The following is a 12,677-nucleotide window of genomic DNA, read 5'->3' as shown; positions in this document are numbered from 1 at the left end:
CCACTTCTGGTCCAGCCTCATCCTCTCACCCTGCTGTCACTTCAGGTTTCCTTGCAGGCAAAGTTAGGAGCAGGCAATAGGATTTTAAAAATATTGTGAATTAACTGAGTAGGTAAGAGCGAGGAGAGCACTCCTGCCTCCCTGAAGTATCTTCTTCCACGGAGGCAAAAAACCAAACATCCTATTTGAACAATTTGAGAGATGATAGAAACAGACTTCCTAGAACAGGGTGACAAAGGAAAAAATTCCCATCACACCCTCAACCTGAGAGGGGGAAAAAAGCTTTCTTCCAGTTTGGCATTGTGATGACAATCTTGCTTTGCACGTTAAAAAAAGAAAAAATGCAGCTTTCCTTAGGCTGCACTTGAATTTTAGCCTGAAACACACCAACTGGCCAACTGAAGGGGAAAAAAAATTAGGTACACATTTTAATATTCACTAAAGCAAAGGCAGTATTGGGGTTCTCTGTATGAGTCATTGCGGGGGAGCGCCCACCTTTGCCACAGGACTGCTTGCTGAGGACTAATTGGAACTGCTCTGCTCTGAATAACCTACATTCATTAATCACCCCTTGCTTGACTCTGGTCTCAGTCCTGCTCCCATTGAACTCAGAGGTGCAATCCTGGGAATTTCAAAGGGGAGCAGGATCCCACTGTTCTCCCACAAGTAAAAAGCGGGTGGAATGCTGCCCGAGCCAGGCAGTTGGGTGTCAAAAGGTGTGCGTGGTCTTAATCTGCCCATCACTAACAACATCCTATTTTTCCCATAGTTCTACAGTGCCTTTCCATTTATTAACTACATTGCAAAGAACTTTCATGTGACCGGTGCTGGGAGATACCTGCATGGACAGCGGCCCTTTGCTGGCTGGGAAATGGTCTGCACTGAGGCTGAGCCCTCTCCTCCCTCCCCAACCCACCTTGCCCCTAAGAGTTTTTTATTTGCACCCTGTAAAATCAAACATAACCCCCTCCTGCCCTGCCTCCAGGCTTCTGCTGAGCAGAGGCCGAAAGTATTTTTTTGGTTTTGCTACAGCATTTTCCCTGCTTGAAAAAATGTCATCCTGGACCGAATCCTAAAAAAAAAAGAGACAGGAGAAGGGAAAGAAATATCCCAGTCACACCAGTGCATATTTATTTCCTGAATTATTTCTCCCTAGGCATCCAGTGAAAAGTGCCCGTTTGCAAACTGAGCGCGGAGAGTTTCTATTTATTAGAAAGTCTTCATCACCCTTTTAAAACAAAACCTCCAGCGCTGAATCAAAATGTCACTTGAAAACTCCCCCCCCGACATGAAACATGGCAGCAAATTTTTAGTTTAAAAAATTAACTTTCCCAGCTCTTTTTTTCTTTTCCCTTCCGAAAGCTTTTATGCAGCTGTTTCCTCCCCCTCCCTCTGCGTAGTGTGTAGGAAGTTCTTGATCTAGAATCATTCATAATTTTAATACCAATTTCTATTTGACATAATATACTAATATCAGATAGAGAGTGTAGCTGCTTCCTGGATTTAGGGAGGAAATGATGCATATATCAGAATTATCTGCTCAGATGCCAGAACTACATTGGTGTCATTTCAGCATGTGCTGTGTTGAAAGGAAATCCTCTATATTTATTACTCCGATCATCAGAGGAGCTAAATGGACTCACTGTTTCTGACACCTGTTCAGATGGCTGAATTTAAAATTTCATGGAGAAAAAAAAAATTCCTACATACTTCAATGTTAGGAATTAAGAGTTTTTTAATACACTTTTTTCCCTCCCTCTTTCTGAATCGCTGTGTTGTGAGCGGCTGCCATGAGGCTTGGGCATTCCGGGGGTAGCCATGGAGAGTGGGATAGATTTTGTTTGCTCAGCTCCAACAAAAAACAATCCTGTTTGAACACACTCACGCACACACGCAGTCTGTAACCAAATGCTTCAGAGCTCTGTTTTAAGTGCAGGTCTCCGTATGAATAAAATGATGTAGCACACCCCAGAACGTGGCAGAGGTGAATGGCCAGGAAAGAACTCGTCTTTTCGGGAGGGAGCTGAGCACTGAACCACTTCATAATTTTAAGGCCCCTCTGATGAATTTTTTGGGCACAGCACATATAAATCAATAGATTAAAATACTGTACACTATGCTGCATCTAATTCTTGACTGCCTGAAATTGCGGGGGAGAACCGAGAATAACATTTGTCACTCTGAGGGCTGAGTGCATTCAGATTTGTGAGCTCTAAGCCAACACAATGCAAAAATAGTCCAGGATGTGACTTAGGTTATCAAGTGGAAAGCAAGAGGCCAGGGATCTGCGAGGCTGTAGTTGGCAGACAGGCAGCTCCATCCCGAGCTATCTATCACCGTATCGGGCTGACCCGGCACGGTGTGACAACATCTCAGTGCCCTTGATGCACACTGCCCGTATTTCAGCATCCTCTGAAATGATCATTTTTGTTCACTATTGCTGCACCCACTTTTTTCCCTCCAAATTCTGGCTTTTAAAACTGTGTCACCTGCGACGTGCAGTGAAGTGTGCAGGCCTGGGATCGTGGTGCAGTGAGTGACGAGGACAGAACTTGCCCTGCCTCTCTCCTTGCTTGTTTTGAAGCCCTGTGGACTTTGTGACATGATTTTCTCTTTTTTTTAATTAATAAATGTCATTGTTTTATAATGCATCTCAATACATCTTATGTAGAAGGAATCAAAGCGAGAGCAGAAGTTTGCCAGAACTGGTGTTTCTCCTCTATGCAGGAAAAAATCCCCAGTAAATAACAAATCGAGCAGTGTCCTCAAGTTTCCAGCGGGGGTAGAGGTTGGAGTGTCCCTGGGTGCTGCTCTCAATTGTTAATTCATAGACCCACAGTCCTGAGCGATGTTGCCCCAGCTTGTCCTGATACAGCAGAGATGCCGATGGCTGTGGACGGAGGCGTCGAGCCTGAATGCCCTGTTCCAGCGAAGGCTCTGGCATCTCCCTGACCTTCAGTCCTTGGGGTTTCCATTAAATCTGGGTGTCCCCGAAAGGCTGCAGGATGTGGGTACAGCGGGGTGTGGCAGAGCTCAGAGCCCACATGCCTCCCGGCACCTGCCTCGGCCGGGGGAGCAGCAGCCCTGGGGATGGTTCTGGCACGGATTTTCACATCCCTGCTTCCAGCCGTTCCCGAATGCCCCGGGCCGGGCTGCCTGTGCAGGGATGCAGCCCCTCCCCGTCCCTCACGGCACCGGCCCGCGGCCGGCGGGGCCCTCGGGGCTGCGCTGAGCCCGGCCCGGCCCGGCCCGGCCGCCACGTCCAGGGGCACAGCCGGGCACAGCCGGGCACAGCCCCAGATCCAGGCACAGCCCCACATCCCGGGCACAGCCCCAGATCCGGGCACAGCCCCACATCCCGGGCACAGCACTGACCTCGGGCACAGCCCCAGATCCGGGCACAGCACTGACCTCGGGCACAGCCCCACATCCCGGGCACAGCACTGACCTCGGGCACAGCCCCCGGCCCAGACACAGCCCTGTCTCGGGCACAGCCCTGTCCCGGGCACATCCCGGGCACAGCCCCCGGCCCCGGCACAACTCCCGGGCACAACTCCCGGCCCTGGCACAACTCTGACCCCGGGCACAGCCCCTGTCCCTGGTACAGTTCTAGTCCCTGGCCCTGGCCCTGGCCCAGTCCCCGTCCCCAGGCTTAGCCCCGGCCCCCGGGGCTGCCGCGGCCGCCCAGCCGCGGTCCCGCCTCAGGCAGGTGCGGGGGACAGGCCCCGGCCCGGGAGGGGCGGGAAGGTGAGCACCGCATCCGCTGGTTGTTTGTGTTTTGTTTGTTTCTCTCCAAATCCCATCCCTGCGACAAAAGGGGAGTCTGGGCGGAGCTATGGATCCGTCCGGCCGCGCATCCTGAGCGGAGCTCCGGTTGTCACCCGGCGGCTCCCACGGGCCGCCCGGCCCTAGGTATGTCCACAGAGCACTTCTCTCGGCTTTGGCCACAGTATTTCCTTTTTTCTTTCTTTTTCTTTTTCTTTTTCTTTTTCTTTTTCTTTTTCTTTTTCTTTTTCTTTTTCTTTTTCTTTTTCTTTTTCTTTTTCTTTTTCTTTTTCTTTTTCTTTTTCTTTTTCTTTTTCTTTTTCTTTTTCTTTTTCTCTCATTTTTTTTCTTTTTCTTTTTCTTTTCTTTTCATTCTTTTTCTTTTTCCCTTCCCTTTCCCTTTCCCTTTCCCTTTCCCTTTCCCTTTCCCTTTCCCTTCCCTTCCCTTCCCTTCCCTTCCCTTCCCTTCCCTTTCCCTTTCCCTTTCCCTTTCCCTTTCCCTTTCCCTTTCCCTTTCCCTTTCCCTTTCCTTTTTCTCTTTTTCTTTTTCCTTTTTCTCCCTCTTTTTCTTTTTCTTTCTTAATTTTTCTTTCCTATTTTTTCTTTCCTTTTTCTATTTCTTCCTTTTTTTTTCTAGTTCTTGAATTTTCTCCCTTTTCTTCCTTTATTTTTCCTTTATATCTGTGCACACACAGAGACAAATCTAATCCCAAAGGCAATCAAAGGGATCTTTTAAAATGACTTTTTGGATCAGACCTCGAGTTCTCTGCAGGGAGCAAGAATGGGAGCAGGCAGGATTTACATTTCATGGCTTTTAAAGAATCTGAAGTGCGGGGAACGGCGTTTGCCGAGGCTGAGTTTCACAAGTCTGTGTGGATGTGCCTCGGAATGTGTATATGATTAAGCTTAAAGCCCTCTTCTGTAAGAAAGCAGGCAGATTCCCTTTCCTGCAGCCTGAGCCCTGCTTCTCTGATTTTGAAACAAAACTTCTTGCCAAGGCCTTGGCAGTGGGATGTCACTGCTGAAGGGGATAGGATCCGAGTGTTGGTATTGTCTTCCAAAGCTGAGGTGTCTCCACTGCAAACAGCCCCTGCTCCCTCATGACAATAAAAATTATCCCAAAATTGAACCAAACAAGACCTAGTATTTTTTTTCCCTTTCCTTCCCCTTCCCCCCCACTTAACTGCTTCCAAACTCCCCGATGAAAGCATTTTAATATGTAGGAAGCGCTGCCGGAGTCTGCAATGCGATTCAGTGCTCTGTGGTGTGGGATGAACAGATTTTCCTTTCCGTAGGGTTTCCTCCTGCAAAGTCATTGTAGAGGAGGGAATACTGTAAGATTAAATCTGGTTAAAATACTATATTCATGTCACACCAGATATGGTCTCCAGACTGTGCACAGTCTTTCAGCTTCCTTTATTGTGAAATCCTTTTAAAATAGCACAGTATAGTGTAGAGAACTTATTGAAGTATAACTGTCTTACACCAACTCTGTCAGATAAAATGAAGGAAGATGATCAGGCTTCTTAAATTAATAAATCTGCTTAGTGTCTCTGGTTGCCTTCGCGCTCTCTTACTGTCTTTGACTCTTTCCTTATTAATAAACTGAGAGTTAACTAAAGCTGCTAAATGGAGCAATGCACCTTGTCAGTGGAAGAGGGTTGGTGTTCCAGGTGTGCTGTGTTGGGAATGGTTGTGGGTTTAGGGCAGGGATGGCCACAGCAAAGACTGAAAGCAGGCTGACCACATCAGTTTCTAGATGCTCCTCAGGTGTGAGGCTTGAGAACCTGTTCCTCTCAGCCCCCTGCATTAATAACAGGATGAATTAACCGATCGGCATGAAAGGAGAGGTTGTCCTGAGAAAAATGACACCAAAGGTCCACAGGAGTCATTTGCTTTTAGAGATCCCGGGCCAGGTGCCAAGTATTGCATTTATGGAAGCACCGTTCCCTTTCTCAAAAAAAAACCCCAAAAACAGAACAAATCAAAAAACCAAAATAAAACAACAAACTCCAAACCTGAAAGAAAAAACCAAATCAAAACAAGAAGGCAACTTCTCTTTCAGTGACGTGTGGGGTCCTTTCAAAGAGGGAGTGGGTTTTTTTGAGTGGGGAGCTTTGGGTGGGATGTGGGACAGGGATCATTCATCTGGCTCTAAATGTGCCACCCACTTTTGTTTTCAGAGCTGCAGAGCTAATCTGGAATCAAAATGCTGGAAAAGCACCTATAGTTTGTCTTGCCTTTTTTTTTTTTTATTCAAATCGATCGGGCTTGTGGTTTATTCCTGCTCTGATTATGCTGCACGGTTCCAATAAATGCACAGAGCTCAAGCATTCCTGCAGGCACTTCATAGGAAATACATGTGTGTGTCTGCATGTACACCCAGGGAGAGAAAGTTGATTGTGAGTGACACAACAAAATATCCATATTTAAGAAATGTGGATTGACTCGCTGACTTATCTCACTTATTGTACAAAGATTCACTCTAGGTTGAATTTTTTTTTTCTTAAATTAGATTTTAAATATGTGTTGACAGGATGAATTTGTACAGTGTGAGTAACTGCAGGGGGAAATGACAGCTCTGCTTTTGTTATTAAGCTACTGTCTTGAAAATAATGGAGTGTGTACAAAAATTGATTATTATTTTGCCAATTACATTAGTGCAGCTAATAACAATCATTAAGAAAGAAATACAGAAAGCTACACACTTTCAGATATTAGAAACTGATATTCACTGGTGAGGCAAGAAATACATGTTTTTAAGGTAATTTGTCAGCAAGAATCTCCTGCTATTAATGTGAAGTAAATGCTAGATGTGTGAGCTAGAAATATTCCACTTCAAACTATGTTCATTTCTTCTTCAGTCAGCCAGAGTTAATAAACAGTACAAGAGACTTTCTAAATTTAATTTAGGATTTGCATATAAAAGGTCCTATTCTGTACAATAGTGGCACAACAGACAGGCTTTATGATGTTAAATATTCCTTTTAATAATAGTTTATTTTAATATATTTACTAAATTAGGTACCCGAGAGAATCATCTACAACGGTGATGTGAAAATCCCTGTTACCTGAGGTCAAAAATAAAAGGTATGTTTTCCTTTTCATTAGCAATTTGCCATATTTCAGCAGGGGTGGTAATTTCACTGCTTTGTTTTCTGCTGCTAAGATGGTGCTTTTTGCTCAGCCCTGGGGAGCCGGTGACAGGCTGTGGTGCAGTTTCCTGGGCTTTTGGGTGAGGCTGATTTCAGGTGCCTGCAAGAACCACTTGCAATGCTGGGGCTTTGTGCTTCTGTCAGCCAGGCAGCTCTCTCGTGTCCCACACCTCATATATAATCCTTTGCAAATGTTTTCTTTCTTTTTCTTCAAATGCTAGCGTTCAGACATCAGCTATGGGGATTAAGGATGGGTCTTCTGAAGATCTCCCTCAGATCTTGATGAAAATCATGAGTCTGTGTTAGATGACTTCAGTACTTACAAATTACAATAGAGTTTAATTCTCAGCACTGCTTTCCTCTGGAAATTCATGTTCATTCAATCTGTCAACATTGACTAAAAAATATGCTGCTAATGAAAATGTGGGAATTAAAACTTTCAATCCCTTCCCCTGCTAGACTCAAACAGGCACTTTATTTTTTTTTTGCCATGGAATCTGACTTTTATTGACCTTGACTATAAAAATACTAAGTGGGTTAAATGAGCACCAAGGTTGCAATGACAGATTCCTGTGTGAATTTTTTTTATGAAGCCTCCTATTTTAGTTATGAACACAGCCTGCCATACAGCCTGCCATGCTTTGATCAACGGTTAAGTGCTGTTAGAAACAGCTGAATTTTATTAAGCTTGTTTAAATAATAGATTTGTTTTTTATCTTTTAAGAGAAATGTAAATAATAAATTAAAATAATAGATTTATTTGTCAATTTTGAAAATAAATTTAAGTAAAAGATTTATTATTTAAAATTTAAGTGAGGATGAGGAGGATGTACTTGGTGCTGTAGCCTGTACATTAAAGGGAACTGAGAGGAGGTTTTGATGGTGTATGGGCTGTAGGAATAGGTTTCTCAAGGAGCACTACAGGACCTTCTTTTTAAGCCTGATGCTCCTCTTCCCTGAGGAACACCCTAGATAGGGTTTTGCCTGCATGGCATTTTTCTTTTTCTGTTTTTCACCACTGTAAATGAGAGGAAAACCAGACCTCTTGGGTTTTTTTGTGAAAACTTTGAGGGCAATATGCTTTTTTTTTGCAAGAATAGAGCCAAGTTGCTATCAGCTGAAGTAAAAACATGAAGCATGTGTTTTAATTGCTAAGGTGCAGCACTTGATTCATCAACTTGTTCCTAGGGAAACACTTCTAATTTCAATAATCCCATAGGAAAATCTGCCACGCTTCCTGTAATTCATATATGTGACTATTAGAGTTATATGAATTAGTGATATTTATTCTTTTTATCCATATAATAAAAAAGGAAATATTTTTCCCTTATCAACACTTATGATCTCAAGCCTTGCTTAGCCTGCAGCTGTCTGGGACAAGTCCTTATGTCTTCCTTCAGTATTTTGTGGTTGTATTTTCACATATTATAGAAAAAAAAAAAAACAAAAAAACAAAACAAAACAAAACAAAACAAAAAAACAACCAGCAGCAAAATCTGTTAGTTTTAAGCAAATAGCTCTTGGGTCTTGGAAGAGTTAACAAACTTTTACGGCAAGGTTCAGGCAGTTCTGACCCCTATGGTAATATTTCATCTGAGGTTACTGTTGGGAGAGAAATCAAATTTCAGCTGTGAACATGATTGACAGGTGAAAGCAAGAGAGAGAAAGACATCTGGTCAGATGGGGAATTTGGGCAGAAGAAGGACAATTCAGGGAAGTGTCTCTGTAATATTAGGAATAATAAGCTTAGATATGAAAACTCCGATCCTCTACCCTGTCTGGAGGAGAGCTCACTTGATATTCATGGATGTGGCTTGGCTGGGGGAATTTAAGACTGTACATTTATAGTAGTGGACAGTAGTCTCCACGGCCTGACTTACTAACTTGGCTCCTTTGAAAGAATTATGTTGTTTCTGGCAAACGTTAAGGATTTCGGGGCCATTTATTTAATGACTGTGACAGGAATATTTGGTGGTTGCTGGTTAAGAGGTTCTCACCATGATGTCCCTGGCAGGTTAGGCAGCAGCAGGGGTGGTGGAGGCCAGTGCTGGTGTCACTCCATGTCCTCCCACTTCTGACAGCTTTCAGAGTAAGCAGGATGCAGGATGAATTTTGTGTTTATGATATACACTCTTATGCCAACAACAAAATTAGTTGTTACCCTGTAAAATACCACTAAGGGTCCATTGTGGTGTTTTACAAAGCAACTGTTATTTTCCAAGGGCTGTGTTTTGTCTTATTCCAGCTCCCAGCAGCACCAGCTAACGTCCCTTACAATACGTACTTAACCCCAGGTGTGTTTCACTGTGCTTTAGTGTATTTTATTTGGTACAGAAAAGCTTTTCCATCCTCCAATGTCATGGAATCAACAGGAATAAAATATCTCTCTCTTTCCTGAGCAGCATGATGATGGTGGAAAGTACAGTTTACTTCTGACATAAAAAAAATGTAGCCAGTTTTTTTTCTTAAACAGGGCAAGAAAAAAATCTGTTGTTTTCTGTTTTGTTGCCGTGTGTAATAATGTTTCAGTTTTCAAAGAGGTTCTGAGGGACCTTTTTAGGGTTCCAAAGGCAGGATGAGGCAATGATGGACCTGGGATCTAAATTGCATCCTACCTACATCTCAGGTGAGAGGAGAGATCCTGAGTGGGCTTCTGGCCCCACTGAAGCCTTTGATAAAATCACCCTTTAATTCCTGGAGCCCACACTTCCACCACAATAGAATATCTACGGGGGAGGTTGTATAATAAAAAGAAAAGTCTGAACTTATATGGAGGTAGCTGGGCTATGAATTCCCAGGATGTATGTTCTTATTTGGGAGTAAGGGTGGATTTCCCCCTTTCCAGTACAGCTAAGCTGCTTTCTAATAAAATAAATTAACCAGGAAAATCCAGTCTTATTCTAGAGTAGGAGTGCCCACCCAGGCAATGACTAGCATTGCAGTATAGTTTATTTCCTAATTTTCCCATATGGATGAGACCTAAACTAAGGGGAGAATAAGGAGCAGTAAAGAACAGAAATGTATTTTCTATTCCTTTTCCAGTTTGCCTGTAAGACTTTTCACACAGGGGAAATCATGGCACTCGGAAAATAACATTTACTTACTTTTCACTGCTATTCCTACATTTGCACATGCATTTTTAAAAGAGATTTGTGTTTTGTGCAAGACCTTTTGCATTCTCATGCTATTCACGTGTATTTTTGATGTGCAGTTGAGTCTGTCTGTTCATGACATAATTTCTCTTTTCATGGCCATGGCCTGGGATATCAAACTACCCAACTTCACTGCAAATTAGATCTTGTTTTTATTCCTAGACTGTACATCTGATAAAATTGAAAATTAAAGCTAAGAATTGTAAAAACAATCAAATTTCTTTGTGCATGAGCAAGTTATTTTTAACTTTGTGTTGTTGAATTAACACTCCCTGTAAAATGTCTTTATTTTCCGAGGCTGATACCAAGATAACTTCCATGAAGTATTATTGGCAAACTTCCCACAGCAGTCAATGGGAGCCTTGTATGTATTTTTCAAGCAGATGTGCTGTATTAAGCCTAAATGAGAATCTTTTTTTATCAAATGGGATGCAATATGTTATTCTTGATTAAAAAATTCATAGTAACCTCTCCCCCTCCCTTTCCTCTCCCCAAACATATTTAGTACAATTTACAGATCATTTTGCATAGGTAAAAAATAAGTTCTTGAGTGTTTATAAAAAGCAGGATTTTACTATACCTCAAATGCCTTTCTAGCTCATTCCTATGAATTTGAAGTATGAAAATGTCTCAAATCTTTATGAGTGAAGAGAAAGTATATGCCATATGCAACAGCTTTTACTCCTCTAAAATTCCCAGGAAAGTCAATTTAATACTTTTCCCTGTGTTTAAAGTAAGCTCTAAAATATTTTCTGATGATGTAGTTCTTGCTGTTGTTTAGTTATAATAAAGGATTTTAAGTGCTAAAAAAACAAAGTAATATTTTTAACATCTCTCCTGGGTTTTCTAATTTGTGCCACTTACCAAATGATTCGCACTGTACCAAAATACAGGAGATTGATGAGACAGGAAAAATACTGATTTAACATCCCACATATAAAATTACTTCTCAGGCTCCACATATAGTCACAATGTTTAGAGAGTGAAGAAAACGGGAGTTGGGAGTCACAATCTGACTCACTTGTGAGACTTTGACCCACTTATTTGATTCTAGATTCAGCAAATACTGAAGCACTTTAAACTTGTTATCTGAGGTTTCTTCTAAAGGTCTGTTACCGTTGATCTCTTTATATCTCAGTTTACACAGTTATAAACCTAGATAATTAATTCTTACCTTCTAGGCTTTTGTGGGAGTTAAAAAATAGCTGTAATGTTCCTTGAAGCCCTTTAATGAAAACTGGTTTATTGAAGTACTTGTCATTTGCCTTACTTCATACTCTGGGATGAGAAATCACTGGTGTTGCCCAGGTCCCACACACCATTTCTACTGGGATGGGAGTTCAGTCTCCTGAGTGCACTGGGCCAGGGTTACAAAGATCAGGTGCTTTGGGAGCTGGTCATTTTCTGAATCACACATAACTTTACCCTGATTTTGAACACGCCAAAATGTAGACAAAATCAGTTATGTGCCCCCTCTTGCTCTTAAAGACAATATGTCTTTAATACCTCTGTGTACAGAATAGCTCCTGTGCACCTGCAAGGCATGCAGAGGTCACACTGTCCTTGTAATTCCTCCCCTTCCTGCCATTACCTTTTTTTCCCAAGGTTCGAGCCATTATCATTCAGCAGTTGTGCAGCTTTTCTTTTCTTCTATCCCCAAATTATTATTGTTTCCCTCCTACCTTCTACCCCTCCCGAACCATAATGGAGTCCTCAGCTGTAAATTTGCTAACTATAAAGATTTTTGCTTGAAATGTTTTGAAAATGCTGTGATAAAAAAATAGAAAAAGAAAAGAAAGCCTATGAGCAACATGCTGTGCCATGCTCCAGCATTGCACTTCTATGGGAAAGATAATAAAGATATTAGCACTCATATAATTTCAGATAGGAAATGAAACCAGACATGAAAGAAACACTAGCTCCAGCTGTTGAGTGGGAATCAAACTAGCTATGGGAATTACAGGTATTGTCACCGGAGACAGCCTGACTTCTGAGAAATGACCTCAGGTGTAGGAGCTTGCTGTGGCCCCTTGCAGATATTAACACCTAATTAACAATCTGCAAGAGCATCCTACATCTTAATCGCCAGTGAGGTGAGAATGACAATCACAAGGAGGAGAAGGAGAAGGGAAATGGTAATTTTTCCCCTGCACGCATCATCTAATAACCATGGTTATTCAGATGCAGCTAAATACGATTTCCTTTTAGACATTTCTGTCTATTGGAAGGCACAGTAAGTTCATTTGCTAGCAGGTAGGCAGCGGAGGTGAGAATTGAATTGATCTGAGATACTCTGAAAAATTGACCCTGAGGTCATTCCTAGTTTAAATTGGGAAGTAAGGCTGAGCTCATGTCTTCCCTTTCTTTTCTCCCCTCTTCCTATTCCCCCTCTTTTTGTGTTTTCAGGCATATTAGTCTGTACAGCGTAATTACTTAAACATACTCTGATGGTGAGGAAGCTTATTCCCTCAAAGTTAATCAAAATAAAGAGAGCTTTTGTTAGCGGTGATAGGTAATTAAATCTCGCTCGGCGTTGTGCAGGGCCTTTGTGCCGGGTTATTGACGGCAGAGCCGCGCTCCCCGGCCCTGCTGCGGCAGCACAGCT

The 12,677-nt window shown here is 42.5% G+C and overlaps 1 protein-coding gene across 3 annotated transcripts in view; it reads left to right on the top strand.

Annotated features, from left to right (window-relative positions):
• The window catches only part of MAF (MAF bZIP transcription factor), a 196,864-nt gene that overhangs the window by 5,685 nt on the left and 178,502 nt on the right, over positions 1 to 12,677 (top strand). For 2 of the 3 annotated variants that reach the window (XM_030282325.4, XM_030282324.4), the window contains exon 2: positions 6,790 to 6,855. The exons of the other annotated variant lie outside the window; for it this stretch is intronic. In XM_030282325.4, the coding sequence (XP_030138185.2) occupies positions 6,790 to 6,823 (34 nt within the window). In that variant the 3' untranslated portion in view covers positions 6,824 to 6,855. The remainder of the gene's footprint in view (positions 1 to 6,789; positions 6,856 to 12,677) is intronic. 3 annotated transcript variants of the gene reach the window in all.

This window comes from Taeniopygia guttata, chromosome 11, assembly GCF_048771995.1.
Source record: "Taeniopygia guttata chromosome 11, bTaeGut7.mat, whole genome shotgun sequence".
NCBI classification, from domain to species: domain Eukaryota; kingdom Metazoa; phylum Chordata; class Aves; order Passeriformes; family Estrildidae; genus Taeniopygia; species Taeniopygia guttata.
Note: the sequence above shows the minus strand (reverse complement) of the source record. Positions and strands in the feature narration are given on the sequence as shown.